Source organism: Ipomoea nil, unplaced genomic scaffold (assembly GCF_001879475.1).
Source record: "Ipomoea nil cultivar Tokyo-kokei standard unplaced genomic scaffold, Asagao_1.1 scaffold2701, whole genome shotgun sequence".
Classification (NCBI taxonomy): domain Eukaryota; kingdom Viridiplantae; phylum Streptophyta; class Magnoliopsida; order Solanales; family Convolvulaceae; genus Ipomoea; species Ipomoea nil.
The window spans coordinates 1,798,560-1,819,756 of NW_017619129.1; the positions used below are offsets into that span (position 1 = coordinate 1,798,560).

Consider the following 21,197-nt stretch of genomic DNA (forward strand, 5'->3'; position numbering starts at 1 on the left):
TTCAGAGTGCCAAGCAAATCCCAAGTCTCCTCCCGCCTACTCCGCTCCGGGATATCATATATACATGTCATGCGCCATAATTTATTAAACAAACTAACTTCCACATCTATATGACTCTGCGAGTAGCTCAATAGACTGACCGTATTATTCTTTTTCCACAAAAGCGTCATTCCACCACTCAACCCATCATTATCAACATAAAACAAACCCTCATACCCAAGCGTAACACGGATCCGTTCTGCATGTATCCGTGGCACCTTGGTCTCCATCAAAAATACAAAATCAGGCTTCTTACTGGACGCTAGGCCCATAATCTGTCGAACTGTGCGTGGATTGCCCAAGCCACGAGAGTTCCAGCTTAAAGTACTCATGATGACGGGCGGGGCTGGGTACCAGCTCCCGCCATGGACAAGTTTTTTGAGCTATCTTGCATTGTGACATCACCCCTACCACCCAAATCCTCCACCCTGTCCGCCTGCACCTACCGTCGGCGCTTCGCCGATGCAACCACACACTCCTCCATCACTTTCCCCGCCCCAAACCCATTCTCCAAATCCACCACTGCCGTGACACCCACCAGTTCCCGAGACACCACCGGACGCGGACGCCCCCCTACCGGTACGAGCCAGCTATTCCCAACCGCTCTAGGAGCACTCCGGGATCCACCAGCGCGCATATCCGGACCATACGGGTACCGTTCCAGTGGTATTCCTGCTTCCCATGCATGAATGCAGAACGTGTGTAGGTGTCCCATGAACCCGCAAAAATAGCAGAACTTATGCAACCGTTCGTACCGAAAAGTGACCCATGCAGTAGTCTTATCCCGCTTCATTAACTTCATCCCCCTTCGTAAAGGGCGATCAACCGGTATGGATACCCGTATCCGATGAAAAGTTAGCCACGGAGCCCCCTCATAACGGTCATCGTGCTTAATAAAAGTGCCCATAAAATTCCCCGCCTGTTCCAAAATAGCCTGCGTCGTATATCCCTTGGGCATATCATGTAGCTGTATCCACATATCAATCATATTCAACTGGATATCCCCCGGCAACACACCATCCCGGACCTCCCGACAAACCAACGCATTATTCTCAAACGCCCAGGGGCCACCATTCAAAACATATTCCATATCTGTTTTATGAAAGAAAACGAACATGAATAAACCTTTTTGGATCTCCGTTACCTGCACTCCTCTGACCGGCTGCCACACCGATGCAAGAACCTGTCTCATAAAATCAAGCTTTATCATCTTCTGCGTGAGGAAACGGCCGACCACCTTCCATGTCTCCTCCTCCTCACCCACCACACCGTGGTCCTCCCCGCCCACTGCCGGCACGAAAGCATCGGCCTCCTCCTCCAAAGCCCAATCCGCCCAGCGTCCGGTGATTGCCGCCACACCAGCCTCAACGTCCGTCGCCTCTGCCACCGTAGGAGGCCGCATGGGGACGTCATTCTGTCGCTGCATACCCCGACCCTCATCATCGATCAAACCCTGCGTTTCACCGGCCATTCGACCGAACGGATCCATCGGCGATTTTGCGAAAACCTAGAAACCCTAGTATGAATGCGAAAACCCTAGATGTGTTCTAGATGTGTTCTAGAGAGGAAAAAAAGGATTTGTCCCTAAAAAGGATTTTGTTTTTATATATAGTATAGATTATATTACACTATTTTATAATATTAGAATAGAATTTTAACGCAGAATTATTGTACGAATGGGAAAGTAGAAATTAATATATTTTATTAGGAAGAGAGATTTTTTAGGAATTGGGCGGGAAGTTAAAATTCCAGGATTTTGTTTTTATATATAGTATAAATTGTATTACACTATTTTATAATATTAGAATAGAATTTTAACGCAGAATTATTGTACGAATGGGAAAGTAGAAATTAATATATTTTATTAGGAAGAGAGATTTTTTAGGAATTGGGCGGGAAGTTAAAATTCCAGGATTTTGTTTTTATATATAGTATAGATAGTATAGATTGTATTACACTATTTTATAATATTAGAATAGAATTTTAACGCAGAATTATTGTACGAATGGGAAAGTAGAAATTAATATATTTTATTAGGAAGAGAGATTTTTTAGGAATTGGGTGGGAAGTTAAAATTCCAGGATTTTGTTTTTATATATAGTATAGATTTTATTACACTATTGTATAATATTAGAATAGAATTTTAACGCAGAATTATTGTACGAATGGGAAAGTAGAAATTAATATATTTTATTAGGAATAGAGATTTTTTAGGAATTGGGCGGGAAGTTAAAATTCCAGGATTTTGTTTTTATATATAGTATAGATTATTATTGTTATTGTTATTGTTATTGTTATTATTATTATTATTATTATTATTACTAGTATTTTCACCCGTGCGATGCACGGAATGAAATTGTTGTAATATATTAAGAATATTTAAATCGATATATAATTATTTATGAGTTAATTTCACCAGTGGTCGTTTATCTTTCCTGACAATTCCAAATTTAATCCTAGACTATAGTTATTAATTATTACAATTTATTCTATTTTACAACTCTTACGTTAATATTCTTACTATTATTATTAACACTTAATTACTTTTAGATATTATTATTACCACTTATATTATTATTATTTTATTATTATTATATTATTATTATTATTATTAATTTCTTTTCAAGTACTGTTAGTATATAATGGTCGTGAGGCACAATAATAATATAACCATAATTAAATATTTTTGTATTGTATTCCGGAGTTAATGCCATTTTTTATCCTAGACTTATTGAGGCATTAACACTTTTCATCCTTTATAATAAAAATTGCCACTTAGTAGACACTGTTATTGGTCGTTGGACAGTTTTGATCCTCCGTCAGTGAAGCCGTTTGTTGACCGTGAATTAGAAGGGCTTTTCTGTCTTTTTATGTCTTATTCTTCTAATCTTGTTTAGACCAGCGCTGTTGTGACTCCTGTGAGGCGAGATGGCGAGACTTGGCGGCTAAGTAGTAACCGTCGGTAGTGAGTTGCAGCGAGGTTCTTCTCCGGCGAGTTGTGGGTACGGCAGCGAGCATACGAGGCAGTAACTCCTTCCGACAACGGACCAGTAAGGCAGATCTGGCGGTGTAGCAACAGTCCGGCGAGGTTGGTGCCTTCACCGGCGATTTTTGGTTCCGACGAAGCAGAGAGGGCAGTAGATCGGCGAACCCTCCTATGGTAAATAGCAGTTGTAGTTGTAGATGGCGTGATGTAGAATTTGCACCTGTAAGTCCTCCCTTCCATATTGACCACAAATATCCTTCCCATCTCTCTCTCTCTCTCTCTCTCTCTCTCTCTCTCTCTCTCTCTCTGACCACAACTACTTGGTGCACAACCTCAAAAACTCTGTTATTCTACCTGAAATTCATTGAAGTTTCAAGCTGAAAATGTGGAATCCGCCGCTCCCCAAAAATCGCATTGTCTGAGGTGTTGGAATGGCCGGTGTTGACTTCCTGGCTGTTGTAGCATCATTCCCCAACCCGGATGATAGAATTCGGAGCACCATCTTTGAGGTTCAAGGAGGTGGTAACACTGGCAATGCTTTGATAAAACCCGGATGATAAAATTCGTCTTGGTCTTAATCCAAGGATCATATCTAAGGTTGTTGATGACTCGCATGGCGAAAGAATACTTGATGAGCTTGAAAGGGATGGTGTTGATACATCTTTTATGGTGGTGTCCAAAGGAGGAAACTCACCATTCACATATGTCATTGTTGATAACCAAAAAAAAAAAAAAAAAAAAAAAACTCGCACGTGCATTTTCACTCCAGGATATCCACCCATGATATCTGAGGGTCTACATACTCAAATCAAAATTGTCTTCAGCGCTTGGAGTAAATATTGTCTACTTAGATGAAACGCTGCATGAGACTGCTTTGATTGTAGTGCAGGAGGCAAAGAGTAGGGGCATACCTATTATAGTTGATGCAGAAAGGTTAGGGGAGGGGTTGGGTGATATTCCTGACTTTGCTAGTTATGTCGTATGCTCGACAAAATTTCCACAGGCATGGACTAACGCCCTTTTCTATTCCAACTGCACTTGTTTCCATTATCTTGAGATTGATGTCAAATGTAAAATTCGTGATTGTTAGTTGGGTGAAGATGATTTCTTAATGTTAGAAAGGACTGAAGCGGATAACCTCAGTTTGTAGAAATGGATGTAGCAGTGACCAATGGATGGAGAAATACAAGGATTAGAACATAAAACGACAGAAAACCCCTTCTAATTCACGGTCAATAACAGTGGCTACTAAGTGGCAATTTTTATTATGGAGGATGAAAAGTGTCAATGTCACAATGAGTCTAGGACCAAAAATGGCATTAACTCTTGTATTCCGTGAGTCACAATAATAATATAACAATAATTAAATATTGTTCAATTCTATATTCTTCTAAGATTTCTATTACCATCATTAATTATTCCCAAATTTAACATAATTAAATAATTTGACCAATTATAAAGAAAGATTATTAAATAATGCACGAGACAATTGTTTAATTAAAAATTTTTAAAATTCATTAATAAAACATAAGGTTCTCATAGTTTTTTCTTAGAAACTCTTTAATAAAGTATTTTTTTTTTTAAGAAATTGGTGGGCCAAACTGCCTACGGCAGTTTGCGGTGGATAGGTCTCGAAAAAATATGCGATTTCAAAAAAACATTTGTCCAAAACGGACAACGGAGTCAAAAGTTATACCGTGCCGAACTTTTGACACTTTACAACTTAAAAAAAATAATAAAAATTAAAGGCCGGTTCAGCCGGCGAGACGCCCGCTGAGGAGGCCGATTCCGGCCTTCCTCGCCGCGGCCAGCGACACGATTTTTGCAACACTGATATATAAAATAGATATAGATTTGAATAGGAAGAGTATTACACAATTTTATAATATTACAAAAAAATTTTAACCAAGAATTATTGTAGAAATCAATATATTTTATTAGGAAGAGAGATTTTTTAGGAATTGGGCGGGAAGTTAAAATTTAAGGATTTTGTTTTTATATATAGTATAGATTGTATTACACTATTTTATAATATTAGAATAGAATTTTAACGCAGAATTATTGTACGAATGAGAAAGTAGAAATCAATATATTTTATAGGAAGAGAGATTTTTTAGGATTTGGGCGGAAAGTTAAAATTTCAGGATTTTGTTTTTATATATAGTATAGATTGTATTACACTAATTTTTAATATTAGAATAGAATTTTAACGCAGAATTATTGTATGAATAGGAAAGTAGAAATCAATATATTTTATAGGAAGAGAGATTTTTTAGGAATAGGGCGGGAAGTTAAAATTTAAGGATTTTGTTTGTATAGATAGTATAGATTGTATTACATTATTTTATAATTTTAGAATAGAATTTTTAACCCAGAATTATTGTACGAATGGGAAAGTAGAAATCAATATATTTTATAGGATGAGAGATTTTTTAGGAATTGAGCGGGAAGTTAAAATTTCAAGATTTTGTTTTTGTATATAGTATAGATTGTATAGATTGTATTACACTAATTTATAATATTAGAATAGAATTTTAACGCAGAATTATTGTACGAATGAGAAAGTAGAACTCAATATATTTTATAGGAATAATTTATAATATTAGAATACAAGTTTAACGCAGAATTATTGTACGAATGGGAAAGTAGAAATCAATATAATTTATAGGAAGATAGATTTTTTAGGAATAGGGCGGGAAGTTAAAATTTCAGGATTTTGTTTTTATATATAGTATAGATTGTTGACGGATATATTAGGAATCGACCCGCACCGACCCGGGGGCGCGGACAAGAACGGGTCCCGGGGCGGCGCCGCGTACCCGCCCCGGACGGGGCCTCGCCACGTGGCCCCGCACGGGCCACGTCAGAGGCCGGGCCGACCTCCAAATGGGCCCGGCCCGAGCCCATGACGGGCTCGGCCTGGCCCCCCAGCACGGCCCGGTCGCGAGACCGGGCGCGGTCAACTCGGATCTAACCACCCCCCACTTTAGGGGGTGGCGGTTAGGGGCGGGGGTCGTATAAAAACCCCCCACCTTGTCCAGTTAGGACACGATCTACTTTACAGACACACTTTGTACTGAAGAATCATTGTAATAGCCAATTCCACGGCGTCTAATACAATATACGGTCCACCGCGGCCTTTACGATATCCTTCGTACCATTTCTTTATTATTCATATTCTCATTCGCGTTAGTTAAGTCGGACCCCCGGTTTAATTAATTCCATCAGTGGTGCTCTTGTTGAGAGCTGATGTACAAGCTTAAGCGCTCTCTCCCCACTATTGTTCATCGACAGCGATGGCACGATCGAGATCCAGCTCTCGTCATACCAATGGCTCCCGCGGCACCCAGCTCGTCGCGAACGGGAACGGCCCCAACGGGGCCCCCGCCCCCAGCATCCAACCCGCCGCCTCCGCCAGATCGGGGGAGGATCTAAGGGCCCAGCTCACCAACCACCGTGGTAGCGGTGCGCCATCAGCTCCCCACGCCGCCCCCGCTCCAGCTCGCGCACTCATCCAGGAAGGGGTGGCGGTCTTCGAGCAAGCTTCCACCGCGCTGGCGCGCGTCGCGGCGGGCCTCCGAGCAGAGGAACAAGCCGCCCTGGGCGCCGCCGGGGGGGCGCCAGCGTCGCCTCTGCCTCCTCCTACCCGGGGGCGCAGCGGCCCGAGCACCCGACCGCCCCAGGCACCTGTCACCCAGGGGGAGGTCAACTCGCCTCGACCATCGGAGAGGCGGGGAGGAGGAGATTCCCGCCGAGACCGTCAGCGTGACGACGATGGAAGGGCGCCGACCCAAACCAGGCCCGCCCTGGAGAGATTGGGCGATCGCGTGACAGCCCGGGATAGGTTGGGTCCGAGGCCGGCCAATGGGCCACCGGCGGCGGAGTCATGCTCCCGCCGTCCGCTACGACAAGGATCGGTCACTCGGAGGTCGCCGAGCCGTGGGCCCCGCGCCCCGCCGCGACACGAGGCAGCCTCGCGCGGGTCAGCAGGTCGGGTCCCCCGACTCCACCCGCGACGCGAGCAGGCCTCCCGGGTCGAACGATCGGGGGAAACGAAAGGTAGAGCTCCGAGCTCCCATCGGGGGGAAGTCGAGAAGCTGCAGAGGAGGATGGACGAGCTCCAACGGAAGATTGATGAGAGGGACGGGTCTCCGGAGCCCCAGGACGTGTTGGCCTCCCCATTCGCGGACACCATCATGGCAGAACCCCTACCTCGGGACTTTCGCTTTCCCACCATTAAGGCATACTCGGGGACCACGGACCCGCGGGCACACCTGACCAGGTATAGAGCCGCCATGATGACCACCGAGGCAACAGATGCCATCCTATGCAGGGGGTTCTTCGCCACCCTGGACGGGCAGGAACACGATTGGTTCGGATCCCTCCCGGCGGGGTCCATCTCCACCTTCGCGGACCTCACCCGGCAGTTCCTATCCCATTTCGCCACCAGTATACAGCGGAAGAAGCAAATTGCCGACCTATGTGATTTAAAATAGGGGAGCTCGGAATCACTAGCTGAGTACCTCAGCAAGTGGAAGAAAGAGGCCATGGGGGTCGCCGACTTTGATGGGAAGTCGGCCATAGTGATTTTCCGGAACAACCTGAGGTCGGGCGCCTTTCACCAAGACCTCATCAGGTACCCCCCTAGGACCTACAACGACCTGATGGACAAGGCAGCACGGTATGCTGACGCCGAGGCTGCCGAGAAGAGGAAGAAGGAGCAGGAGGAAGGACGTGGTCGGAAAGACAAGGCACCCCAGGAGGAGGACCATTCCCCTCCCCTAATAATGTCTTAGTGAGCGGCAATAGTCAGAATAAAATCGCATATTACAGAACACATTGTGCGCAGGATCCTTTTGTTACAAAGTTGGTTCTCATGCATTTTATCTCCCTTAAAAAAAAAAAAAAAGTAGAAAAAATCACGAAACAGGGGGAACGAGTGCTCACTCATGTCTTCCCCCCAGCGAACCCTAAGGGGGCACGAGGCCGACCTCGCGTACAAACCCCGACGGAGGACGCACCCTAAGGGGGCACGAGGGCCGACCTCGCGTACAAACCCCGACGGAAGAGCCCAGTGGCACGGTCTTGACAGGCCGTGCCCGAGCAGCTAACGCGCACCCTAAGGGGGCACGAGGTCTAACCTCGCGTACAAACCCCGACGGAGGAGCCCGGTGCCCTGGTCCGACAGGACTGGGCCCAAGTGGTTTGGCGCACCCTAAGGGGGCACGAGGTCCGACCTCGCGTACAAACCCCAACGGAAGAGCCCGGTGGCGTAGTCCGCAAGGACTTAGCCTAAGAGGCTAACGCACCCTAAGGGGGCACGAGGTCCGGCCTCGCGTACCAACCCCGACGGGAAAGCCCGATGACATAGTCCCCTCGAACTTTGTCGAAGAGGCTAACACATGGCCAAAAAAAAAAAAAAAAAAAAAAAAAAAAGGGATAGGCCTATCACGCCCCGGCGACATTGGGGCGCGGCGAGGTGCCGCCTCGGCCGCACAACCGGGGCGCACCATGCTGCGTGCACCTCGGCTGTGCTGCCGGGGTGCACCATGCTGCGTGCACCCCGGCCGTACCGCCGGGGTGCGCCACGCTGCATCAAGATCCCCGGCACTGGTCGGGCACTCAAAAAAAAAAAAAAAAAAAACCCAACGTGGTTACGGCAGCAGGAACACATAATCAAACATAAGTCATAAACAGATAACGAAGGTCCAACGTTCGAAGCATAACAAGATAAAGCAGGAAGAGTCATCAAAAGAAACAAACAGCAAAAGAGGGCAAGAGTACACGTCTAAAGTCTATGCCCGGATACACAAAACAGGAAAGGAGCTGAAACGAGCACAATCAAGGCTGCTCATCCGAACCCGGCGCGGCGGCAAGTGGCAACTCAGTCAACGGTGCAACGGCAACGGTCACTCCCTCGGCCCCCTCATCCAAGTCAGGAACATGAACGCTCAGCAAAGTGGGAGAAATAACTCCCGAGGAGGTCATCAACTCCACAGGCTCGTCGGCGCGATCAAGGGGTGATAGTGAGAAGCCCGCCGCAGGGGTCACTGGCTCGGGGTTCTCCATCTCGACCGGCAGCTTAAGGACGACCGGGTCGAAGGCATCTCCTTTCTGACGAAGGGCGGTGTAGATCTCCTGCTGCATAGCATATCGGCCCACTTGGAAGGCCATAGCACTCTCCTCCGCAATCGTCTCCTTCCCAGCATCACTAGCTAGCCACGAGGTGACTATATCGCCGCTGCGCCCACGGACATACTCCTCGGCATCGCGCCCGAACTCATCCGACTTCTTGTAGGCGGGGATGACCTCTGCAAGCTCCTCCGCATGCCTCTTCCGCTCCGCCTCCAGGGCCTTCCGGGACTCAGCATCACGCCTGACCGCCTCATCGGCCCGCCTGGTCTCGGCCTCCAAAGCTCGCACCAGCTCACGAGCGCGACCCTGCTCATCCTCGACAAGGGCCACGGTGGACACAGCCCAACCCTGAGAAGAGACACAATCATAACAAAGCAACATCGAGGACTAAGTGCAATAAAGGAATTCATAAAGCAAGAATGCATACCTCGATGGTACGGAGGGCCTCTCGAACGACAGGGGGCAAGCTCCGCGTCGCGTGCTCGGCAGGCGGCGACGGGGGCGGTACAGCCGGTGGTACAGGGGGGCGACTCGCCTGCGGCCGCGTCCCTCCCGGTGGAGGCGCACCAGGCTCAGAAGGGGGGACGCCAGACTGCGCGATAACCTTCTGTCTCTTCGCAATGGGGCCACGCGCCACGACACGCTCAAGGCGCTCACGGAACGAAGACATGATGGGAGATCTCGCTGCAAAAGGAGGCGAGCAAGGGTTAATCCATAAGCCATATGTACAAACGATGGTCTAACGAAGGAAAGGGGAATAAACCACGAGTAGAGGCACGCGAAGGGCCGACAGCAGACCCGGAGGACCTGGGCTCGGCATAGACCTCGCCCGAAGAACCCGAGGATCCCGGGGACTGCTCTGGGGGCTCATCGTCCGACAACTCGATCAAGGGACGTGCATCCGACTGGGGCGTACGCAGAAGGCGCGGGCGAATACGAGGTGGTAGCGGCCCATCCGATACAAAGCCCAGACTGCGCATGTTCTCCGGCGTGATCATCTCGCCAATGATAATCTCTCCCCGATCGCCCCGGAAGGCATGGACGTCCCGGGCTAGAGCGGCCGTCTGGAGCGAGGCCCTGTGGCGCACAAACCTGTTGTTCCAAGATAGGAACGGGCGACGATCGCCGACCGAGACGAAGACGAAGTGCGGTTTCCAATCTCTGTTGGTCTGATTGAAGTCATGGAACGTCTTCATACGCGCCCGGGCCGCTATACCCACGAACCCCTTACTGGCCTGGCCGGAGGACGAAGTAACTTGAAACAAACTCTGGAAGAGATCCAGGTAGGGCGTGACACGAATGGTGTGGCAGCGAAGCAAGAAGGCAAGAAGCAGGTAATGGGCATTCGGCACCAACTGCCCGGGTGCAATGCCGTAATGGTTGAGGAAGGATTCGATGAAGGGATGGATAGGGAAGCGAAAACCGAGGTACAGGGACTGCACATGAACCCCGAAGAAGAGAGGTGTCGGAGGCTCGGTGACATTCGCCGACAGAGAAGGCAGGCGTACCTCGCCCGCAGACCCAACATAGCGTTCGGCCTCCTCAAACTCCTGCACAGAGGTCCGAGCTAAGGTCGAGGCCGCGACGAGTGTCTCCAAAGGGGTGTACTGGACAGGATCCTCGTACGGGACCGCAAAGGGGTCCTCCAGGACGGGAGGATGGGCGTCCAACGGACCCTCGTATGGCATGGTAACTTCCCCAGAGGGGGAATGAGCAGGAAAAGGAGTGGGGGGATCATGGGTTTCGTCCATGGGAAGGACGTGAGTGTCTACGGAGTCCAAAAAATCGTCCAAGGAACCGGAAGAAGTGTACATGCACCGACTAAACCTACGGAATAAAAAAGAAGGGGTGTAAGACCGGGGCGTGTTCAAAAAAAAAAAAAAAAAAAAAAAAAAAAAAAAAAAAAAAAAAAAAAAGGGGCGATTTTAGAGGACCTCGGCCCGAGGCCGAGGTCAAGGTCGGCACACCGAGGCCGGGCCGACCCCGGGGTCGGCACGGCCTCGGCGTACGAGGTCGGCACGACACGGCCACGGAGGTGCGGCCTGTAGGCCCACCCCGTGGCGACGACGCCGGCGCCGTGATGGGCGGCGTTTCCAAAAAAAAAAAAAAAAGGGGGGCAAGGTGGAGGACCTCGGCCCTAGGCCGAGCAGCGGGCCGACAGGGCCTCGGCGAACGGGGTCGGCCCGGCCTCAACAGGGCAGGCCGACCGACCCCAAGGCCGGCACGACCTCGCTGGGGCCTGAGCCCGGGAGGTCGGCCGGGGACCACGGAAGCGTGGCTGGCGAGCCGCCCCCGTGGCAGTGGCCGGACAGCGCCACCACGACGGAGCAGCCCGTCGCCGCGGCACGACCGCGACAGGGCAGCAGCGCCGCCGGAGCGGCCCAGCACCGGGGCGCAGGTAGCGGCGCCGCCGGAACAGCCCAGCACCGGGGCGCGGGCAGCGGCGTCGCCGGAACAGCCCGGCACCATAAAAAAAAAATAAAAAAAAAAAATAAAAAAGAGGAAGAGGGAGAAGAGAGGGACGTACCACGCTCGGGCCTACGGGGCTCGGCGACGGGGTAGGGGGAGGTCGGCCGGAGCTTGTTGCCGCGAACTCGTCGGAATCCGGTGGTGGCTCGCCGGAGGTGTCGCCGGAATCCGGTGGGGGGGCTCGCCGGAATTTTGGGGGAGAGGGGTGTGATGTGGGGATGGTGAAAGTGTAGAATGAGAGGGGAGAAGGGGTTTATATAGAAGAGGGGGAATTTTGAAATTCAAAATGCAAAAAAGGGGGGGAAAGATGAAAAGAGGGATGTGATTGGTTGAAAAGGGAGGATGTGATTGGTTGACTTGGAGAAGATGACCAAGACCTAAGAGGACTCTACTGTGTATGTGTCCTAACAGATGAAGGAGTCATATTCCGGGGGGAATTTTCTCATCATTATCGCGAGAAGTACACTTGGACGGCAACTATAACGCAGGGACGCGGGCGTCTCGGGGTCGGCATTTTTGGAGGTCGGCCAGAGCGTCTACTCTCCTTCACTGACGATTACTCGCAGCTCGGAGAGTGGGGGACTGATGATGGATATATTAGGAATCGACCCGCACCGACCCGGGGGCGCGGACAAGAACGGGTCCCGGGGCGGCGCCGCGTACCCGCCCCGGACGGGGCCTCGCCACGTGGCCCCGCACGGGCCACGTCAGAGGCCGGGCCGGCCTCTCCAGGAGGCCTGGCCGACCTCCAAATGGGCCCGGCCCGAGCCCATGACGGGCTCGGCCTGGCCCCCCAGCACGGCCCGGTCGCGAGACCGGGCGCGGTCAACTCGGATCTAACCACCCCCCACTTTAGGGGGTGGCGGTTAGGGGCGGGGGTCGTATAAAAACCCCCCACCTTGTCCAGTTAGGACACGATCTACTTTACAGACACACTTTGTACTGAAGAATCATTGTAATAGCCAATTCCACGGCGTCTAATACAATATACGGTCCACCGCGGCCTTTACGATATCCTTCGTACCATTTCTTTATTATTCATATTCTCATTCGGGTTAGTTAAGTCGGACCCCCGGTTTAATTAATTCCATCAATTGTATTACACTATTTTATAATATTAGAATAGAATTTTAACGCAGAATTATTGTACGAATGAGAAAGTAGAAATCAATATATTTTATAGGAAGAGAGATTTTTTAGGATTTGGGCGGAAAGTTAAAATTTCAGGATTTTGTTTTTATATATAGTATAGATTGTATTACACTAATTTTTAATATTAGAATAGAATTTTAACGTAGAATTATTGTACGAATAGGAAAGTAGAAATCAATATATTTTATAGGAAGAGAGATTTTTTAGGAATAGGGCGGGAAGTTAAAATTTCAGGATTTTGTTTGTATAGATAGTATAGATTGTATTACATTATTTTATAATTTTAGAATAGAATTTTTAACCCAGAATTATTGTACGAATGGGAAAGTAGAAATCAATATATTTTATAGGATGAGAGATTTTTTAGGAATTGAGCGGGAAGTTAAAATTTCAGGATTTTGTTTTTATATATAGTATAGATTATTATTATTATTATTATTATTATTATTATTATTATTATTATTATTATTATTATTATTATTATTATTATTATTATTATTATTATTATTATAGCCCAATCATAACATAATATCCAATGATCCTTGTATTTGTTAAATCCAAAAAAAAATAGCCCAAAGAACCTTTCTTGTGCTAAGCCCAACCCATCATCCCTCGACCCACGTATAAAAGGGCCAATCGTTATATTGTGCACCAGGGCGCACAATGCATTGTGCGTCCCGTTCTCCCAAAACTACATCATTTTGTTAAGTTGTGTGGGAGTTGACGCGACGGAGTGTATGTGTATTCTGTTATATAATTATGTATATTCATGTACATTCGGAACAGGAGATTTTTCTTTTAAGAGTTAAGAGTTTATGTGTATTATGTATTATGTTAGATTATGTGTATTATCCTTTCAAAAAAGTGCATGTGTATTCTGTTATGCAATTATGTACATTCTATTATACAATTATGTACATTCGAAACATAAAAACTATGTACATTCTATTATACAATTATGTACGTTCAAAACATGAAAACTTTTTTTAAGAAGTTAACAGCAGACACGGGAAACGAAATTTCAAAATAAAAATACAAAACGAAGTCGTTTTGGGCCAAGGCGCACAATACATGGTGCGCCGTGGTGCACCATATAATTTGCCTAAAAGGGCAAATAAAAATCTTAATTCAAATCACCATACCACATTTCAGTCTAAGAACATTATTATGTAGACCATTGTACAATGTATATTATTTAAATAATGTACTTTTAGTACTTAAATAATGTAATTTTCTTGAATATAAAGTACATTTTTAACATACTAGAAGTACATTATTTGTATACCGAATGTAGATTATTTGATAGTATACAAAATACAGAATAATATACTTTTAGTACTCAAATAATGTATTTATGTATACAAATAATATACTTTTTATTTATGATCCGCACAATAATAATTGCATTCTCACGCCTCACTTTCCACTCTGTCTAAAAGCCATTGTCTCTCTCTACCATTTTCTAAAAATTACACTCATATACATAGGCGGATCTACAGTGGGGCCAGGGATGGAGCCAGGAATTATGTTGAGGGGGGCGAAATAGGGACGGATTCAGAATTTTTTCTGCAGTAAAGGCGAAACATTAAAATAAAAGAGATATTATAAATAAATAAATTACCTAAGAAATATATGTGTAAATATTATGGGATATAAGCGAAAAATAACACATCGAAACTTTATAAAAATATTCATAACAAAATATGAAATATAATTAATTTGATAAAATAATTTGAATATATGTATGTGTGTGTATTTAATATTAAAAAAGCTATTAAAAAAAACTGTAAAACTATATTAACAACCATAGGATTCAGACTCTTAACCTTTATTATATCCAAACACAAGCTCAACCAACTAATCTAAATCATTCTTCATTTATAATTAACAGTTTTTATATACTAATACTCAAACATGTACTATATATACATATATACATACAAAGATTATATATAGGGTGGGGGTGGGGGTGGGGTGAGGGGGGCAGCTGACCCCCTTGCCCCCCCCCCCCCCCCTGGCTCTGTCCATGAGTGGGGCAGCTGCCCCCACTCCCCCACCCTCACCCCTACCCTTATATAGTCTTTATATATATGTATATATAATACATGATTAGTATAAGTACAAGAAAACAGATAGTGTAAAGAAAGCATGTGTTAGACGAGTTGGTAGGATATGCGTTTGTGTTTTGAAATGGTTTCGATTTGAATCCTTTCTTCAATACTGAGATGTGTTTTATATTCTAATTATTTTATCAAATTAATTATGTCTCATATTTTGTTATGAATATTTTTATAAAGTTTTGATATGTTTTATTTTTCGCTATATCCAACAATATTTATGGTTATAGTGTTTCATTTTTTTTTTTCAAACTTTCTCTTTGTTTTAATATTTCGCCCCCACTGACCAAATTTCTGGATCATATATTTGACAAACATAATGCAAAATCTTCCCTTTTCTGGCCATATACAACCAAGTGAACCAACTTGTCATACCAAAAAAAAAACGTTTTCATATATCCTCCTTTTGTACTTCTCTCCCCATTAACCTAACCTCATGTATGACCTTCGTCCGAGAACCAAAAACAAAGCCACTCAAAGCTACAAACCATACACAGTATTAAGGAAACCAAGGAAGTTATATTTCGAAATATCTTTGTATGTATTTTCATATCTTTGCATGATCTTTGCATATATTTATATGCAGGGACGGAGCCAGAAATTTGGTTGATGGGGGGCGAAATAGTACAAACAGATTCAGAAATTCTTTCCAGTAAAGGCGAAACATTAAAACAAAATAGATAATTTAAAAATAAATAAATAAATTACTTAAGAAATATAGTTGTAAATATTGTTGGATATAGACGAAAAATAAAACACATCAAAACTTTATAAAAATATTCATAACAAAATAGTACAAACGGATTCAGAAATTTTTTCCACTAAAGGCGAAACATTAGACAAAAGAGATAATTTAAAAATAAATAAATAAATTACTTAAGAAATATAGTTGGATTAGTTGGATATGGACGAAAAATAAAACACATCAAAACTTTATAAAAATATTCATAACAAAATATGAAATATAATTAATGAATTGTAAAATTACAAGTAATGCCAAAATTTGAACCTTTAACCTTACTATTGCCAAATATGTACTTTACCACCTAATCTAACCCACTCTTGTTAACATTTTACAATTTTATTATACTAATGCTAAAAAATGTACGATATATACATATATACATACAAAAACTATATATGGGGTATGGGTGGGGTGAGGGGACAGCTGCCCCGGCCCCTTTGGCTCCATCCCTGTTTATATGTATATTCTTAGGAAATTAATTAAGATATCATCTCTTAGGATAATAGAATATTTAGTGTTGGAGCAGGTAGGAGTACTTCTGGTTTCTTCGATGGATACAAAATATACTTAAAAAGAAATCATGCATGATGCATGCATGTAGTCATCATCTTGATTGCAACTTCTCATTGGCTAAAAATGCCTAAATGATCGTTGTCAAGTTGAGAAATTTCTCCATTGGTTATTCTTTGAATCTGTGTTGTCTCCATTGTTAATTAATCACCACAAGCAGGAGAAGGTTGCAGACACATAATCAAAACTCATATCTAAACATATTGGAATATTATCTAAACAGACAAACATTACACTTATTGTAAATCAACAGCTCGATTAAATCTTGTCATTATACTCAGTGTTGATTGATCTTATCCCCATATTCGTAATCTGTTCTTGTCTTCTTGATTTCAATCGTCCTTCTGAGAAACGTGACCATTTTCCTTCACCTCCTTAGCGGCGGCCATGGTTTCTTCTTTGCTTTTCTTCTCCTCTTCTTCTGCTTTTTTCTTCTTCTCTTCTTCTTCTTTCTCTTTCTGGGCCTTTAGTCTCTCTTCTTCTTCTTCTTTCTCTTTCTGGGCCTTTAGTTTCTCTTCTTCCTCAGCTTTCAGCTTTGCATCTACCTTAGCTTTCTCCAGAGACTCAACCAGTCTTGTCAGGCAAGTGTTCTCGTCATCTGAGGCAGATTTGGGCATCAGATTCTCTGCAACATCCGCCGGCGTCATGTCAGCTTCCCCCAGCAGCCGTCCGATCGTCGGAAAAAGCTCGTGCTCTTCAATGTACAAGTAGTTTTTCGCCAGTACCTTGAAGGCCTCGAATCGACAGTAGGAAAGCTCGATGTGTTTATCCATTCTCCCGCTTCGAATCAGTGCCGGGTCGAGCTTTTCTTTGAAATTGGTGGTGAAGACGATGATCCTTTCCCCTCCAATGGCGGACCACAGGCCGTCGATGAAGTTGAGCAGACCGGAGAGGGTTACTTCGCTCTTCTTCTCTTCCATTTTCTCCATTTCTTTCTTGATTGGGTCTTTCTCATTTTCTTTCACTGGATCGGATTTCTCCGCCTTCTTCTTCCCTTCCCTCTGGCCGGTGAGGTCCAGGGAGCAATCGATATCTTCGATTACGATTATGGATTTGCTGGAAGTGTCGATTAAGAGCTTTCTGAGAGTGGTATTGTCCTTAACCGCGGTCAACTCCAGATCATAAACGTCGTATTCGAGAAGATTAGCCATGGCGGCCACCATGGAGGATTTTCCGGTGCCGGGAGGGCCGTAGAGGAGATACCCGCGCTTCCATGCTTTCCCAATTCTGGTATAATAGTCCTTAGATTTGCTGAAAGTGCGAAGATCGTCAATGATTTCTTGCTTCCTTTTCGGGTCCATGGCGAGAGTATCAAACGTCGCCGGATGTTCGAACACCACATGCGTCCACATCCCGCGCCGGAAACTGTAATACCCGCCGTCGTTCTTGCAGTTGGTATAGAGCTTCCGCCGCCGGTCCTTCACCGTGATCGCCTCCCCCTCGTCCAAGACGTGTTTGAGGTAAGCTCCGGTGACGAAATCCCGGTGCTTCTTGTGGAACTTGAGGGTGAAATAGCGCTTGGAGTCGTCTCTGGAGTAGAAAGAAATGGTCTGGCGGTTGGGGTGGTCCTGGCCGGAATTCCACCACACTTTGACCCCTTCAAACTCGTCGGTGACTTCCTCGTGGTAGTCCATGCTGAGGACGAGTGTCTGGGAGTCCTTGATGTCCTCCGCCTTGAGACGCTTGGCCTGGGCGGAGGAATTGGCGGAGAGGTAGCGCTCGATGGCCTGGTACGCCTTGCTGCCGTTGAAGCCGTGGCCGGAAAACTCATTGAAGGTGATGTGGATGTAAGGGTAGACCAGACTCCGGAGCTTCTTGGCGTATTTCTTGAAATAGCCGCGGAATTCGTAGGGGCAATACTTGTCGAACGTGGCCCAAAGTACCATTATAGTCACCGCCGTCGTCCCCATCTTGGCCCACACTTCCTCCATTCCCCACATCATCATCGGCATCATCATCGGATTCTTGAATTTCCGGTGACTGTAGTGATGAGATCTTAATTTGCTTCTCTCATATGATATATGCACAATAAGCTAAGGATGGAGTTTGTTTATATAAGCGGTCAGAATGGTAGGAATGAAGAATATTGGGTTTCCTGGAAATTACTTTGAAACTGGGAGTCACTTTCACCGAAACCTTGTGATAGTCCATGCTGAGAACCAGTGGGCGTGGCAAATTTGTCTTCATTCGGAGATCTTTAAAGATTATGCGTAGGATTATGAATTTTTTATTTTTGTTTAGTTTTAATTTTGTATCTAATGTGGCTTGAAAGTTTGTTATTTTATCAAGTTTTCGAGCCAACAAAAGGCTGCCAGGCACAGCAATTTTTTATTTTTTTTGTTATTTTAATATGAAAAAAATTGTTAAATTGGCCCTCTAAGTCGACCGGATAGTGCAATTGGGTCCCCTAACTAAAAAAAAACTTCATTTAAATTCCTTAAACCTATAAAATTGTTCAATTAAGTCCAAAGTGACTTGTTTAACAGGTTAAGCCTTTAAATGGTTGACACGTGTCTTTTTTAAATATTTTTATTTTTGTTTTTTAATAAATTTTATTTATTTATTTATTTTTAAATATATACTATATATAAACACTAAAAAAAAAAACAAAAAAAAAAACATCCACCGGCTGTGGCTGTCTGCCTAGAAGTTCCACGGAGGAGGAGCACTGGAGTCGAGCTAGCCGAGTACAGAATATTTGTTAAATTTACGTTAACAATGGGCTAACTTGGATGTGGCAAAAAAATGTACCAGTTCTGTTTTTTGCTACGTTAACAATGCTCAACTCCGATACTCCTCCTCCGTGGAACATCCAGGCAGGCAGCCACAGCAGGTGGCTGTTCTTTTTTCTTTTTTTTTTTTTTTTTTTAAAGTTTTTATATATAATATATATTTTAATAAATAAATAAATAAACTTTATAAAAAAAACAAAAATAAAAAATATTTTTTAAAAAAAACACGTGTCAACCATTTAAAGACTTAACCGGTTAAACAAGTCACTTTGGACTTAATTGAACAATTTTACAGGTTTAAGGGATCTAAATGGAGCTTTTTTTTAGTTAGGGGACTCAATTGCACTATCCGGTCGACTTATGGGGGCAATTTGACACTTTTTCCTTTTAATATTATTTTTATAATATAATATAAAGGTGAGACCACCTTTGAAAGTAAGATAGTATTGTAGGAATGTTGAGAAAATAATAAAGAATTACAAATTTGATAATGTGAAGGTAGGATTCATTTTTAAAAGTGAGAGAGCATTGCAGGGATATAAAAATAGTCTAAAGACAAAAGCCTAGCATTTTAAATCCCGGAATCAAATTTTTTATGGGTTTTCTCACACTAAATATAATTGAAAATATTAAGTCGTGGCCCGCGATTTAACATTTTCAATTATATTCGCAGGTGAACCCAACTAAGATGACAAGAGATCCACACTGGTTACAAGTTTAAATCTTTGCCTTTTAGTTTTAGCCGATCAACTATGGGTAAGCTTGACTAGTTTACTTTCTTGTTATCCCTTTTTAGCTAGGATTACAAGAAAGAGTTTACTCACACTAAAAAGGTGTAGGGTTTTGCTTTGTCATCAAAAAAAATGTTAAGCTCAATATGATTGGTGTTAAATTAACAAGCAAATTTTAGTGTAGACTGCGGTCCACAATTAATTGTGATCCAGACTTCAAAACGGTGTCGTTCTTTTAATGAAAAGAAACGGCACCCGTTCAGCATAAAGTAGCTCTATTTGTATAACATATCCAATTTCATTTTATATACAATGCAGTTTCATTTCAACACAACTACAGTTTCATTTGGATATAACTACAGTTTCATTCAACATTATACACTCAAATATGTGAAATTGTTATTCAGTTTCATTTTATATACAATATAGTTTCATTACAACACAACTGCAGTATCATTTCGATATAACTACAGTTTCATTAGACAATATATACACTCAAATATGTGAAATTGTAATTCAGTTTTATTTTATATACACTGCAGTTTCATTTTAACACAACTATAATTCCATATCATTTCAATTACAGTTTCATTTGATAATAATATAAAAATAATATGTGAGACAGTTTTATTTTAAATATACTGTAGTTTCATTTTGTAATTAACACATTAAAAATACGGGCTCCGTTAAAGATGTAACGACAACCATTTTTTTACTTCAAAAATGATGTCATTTTTAAACCACGGTCCATGATATAACAACTGAAATTAATACTATATTATTACTACTCCGTATTTTTTTTTTTTGGTCGAGTATTACTACTCCGTATATTTATATACATAGTATGCTTTTTTAAAGACAAAGTTTAGGTAAAGTCCTATTTAAGAAAACTGTGTCACATCATTATAAATTTAAGATCAAGAATTTACTTAAAACGATTCAATTTTTTAAAAATGATAAGTACAATTGACAGGTGTAAGTAGAAGTAAAAATAAAATTAAATAAATGTAGTATTAGGCTAAATTTATCCCTGCACTTCTCTCATTGCAAGTCTAGATGGCATTTTTATTTTTAATCTTACATGGAGTGAAAGCTTTCACAATTTGAAACCTTTCAAATAGTACAAAAGGCTGCCTTTTATTTGTTTTGTTTTTATTTATTTAGTATTATATTATTATTTGATTATTATATTATAATATGATTTGAAAGTGATATTATTTTTGAAAATAAAAGAGTATTATAGGGAGGACTTGCTTTTGAAAATAAGATAGTATCGAGGGATAAATAAATAGCCTTAGACTAAAGGCTGTTTTTATACTTGCAATTCTCACCCCTTTTAAGCTGACATGGCTTTTAAAAAAAATTATTATAAAAGCCAAGTGGCTTGAGAATTCAAACTAACAAAAGGCAGTCAGTTTTTTATTTTTTTGATTATTATTATATTATTATTTTGTTATTATTATTATCTAATCTAAAATCTAAAAACATAATAAGTGTCAATACAAGTTATGTCCTTGATTT

At 43.3% G+C, this 21,197-nt stretch overlaps 2 protein-coding genes across 2 annotated transcripts; both read right to left on the reverse strand.

Moving 5' to 3' along the window:
* Positions 1–481: 481 nt before the first annotated feature.
* Positions 482–1,528, reverse strand: LOC109155353. Its single transcript, XM_019303039.1, has one exon. The coding sequence runs from the start codon at positions 1,526–1,528 to the stop codon at positions 482–484; it is 1,047 nt and encodes a 348-aa protein (XP_019158584.1).
* A 14,863-nt stretch (positions 1,529–16,391) lies between these two features.
* LOC109155401 (AAA-ATPase ASD, mitochondrial-like) lies at positions 16,392–18,258 on the reverse strand. Its single transcript, XM_019303100.1, has one exon. It carries the CDS (start codon positions 18,169–18,171, stop codon positions 16,546–16,548), a length of 1,626 nt encoding a protein of 541 aa, XP_019158645.1. The 5' UTR covers positions 18,172–18,258; the 3' UTR covers positions 16,392–16,545.
* Positions 18,259–21,197: the final 2,939 nt, after the last annotated feature.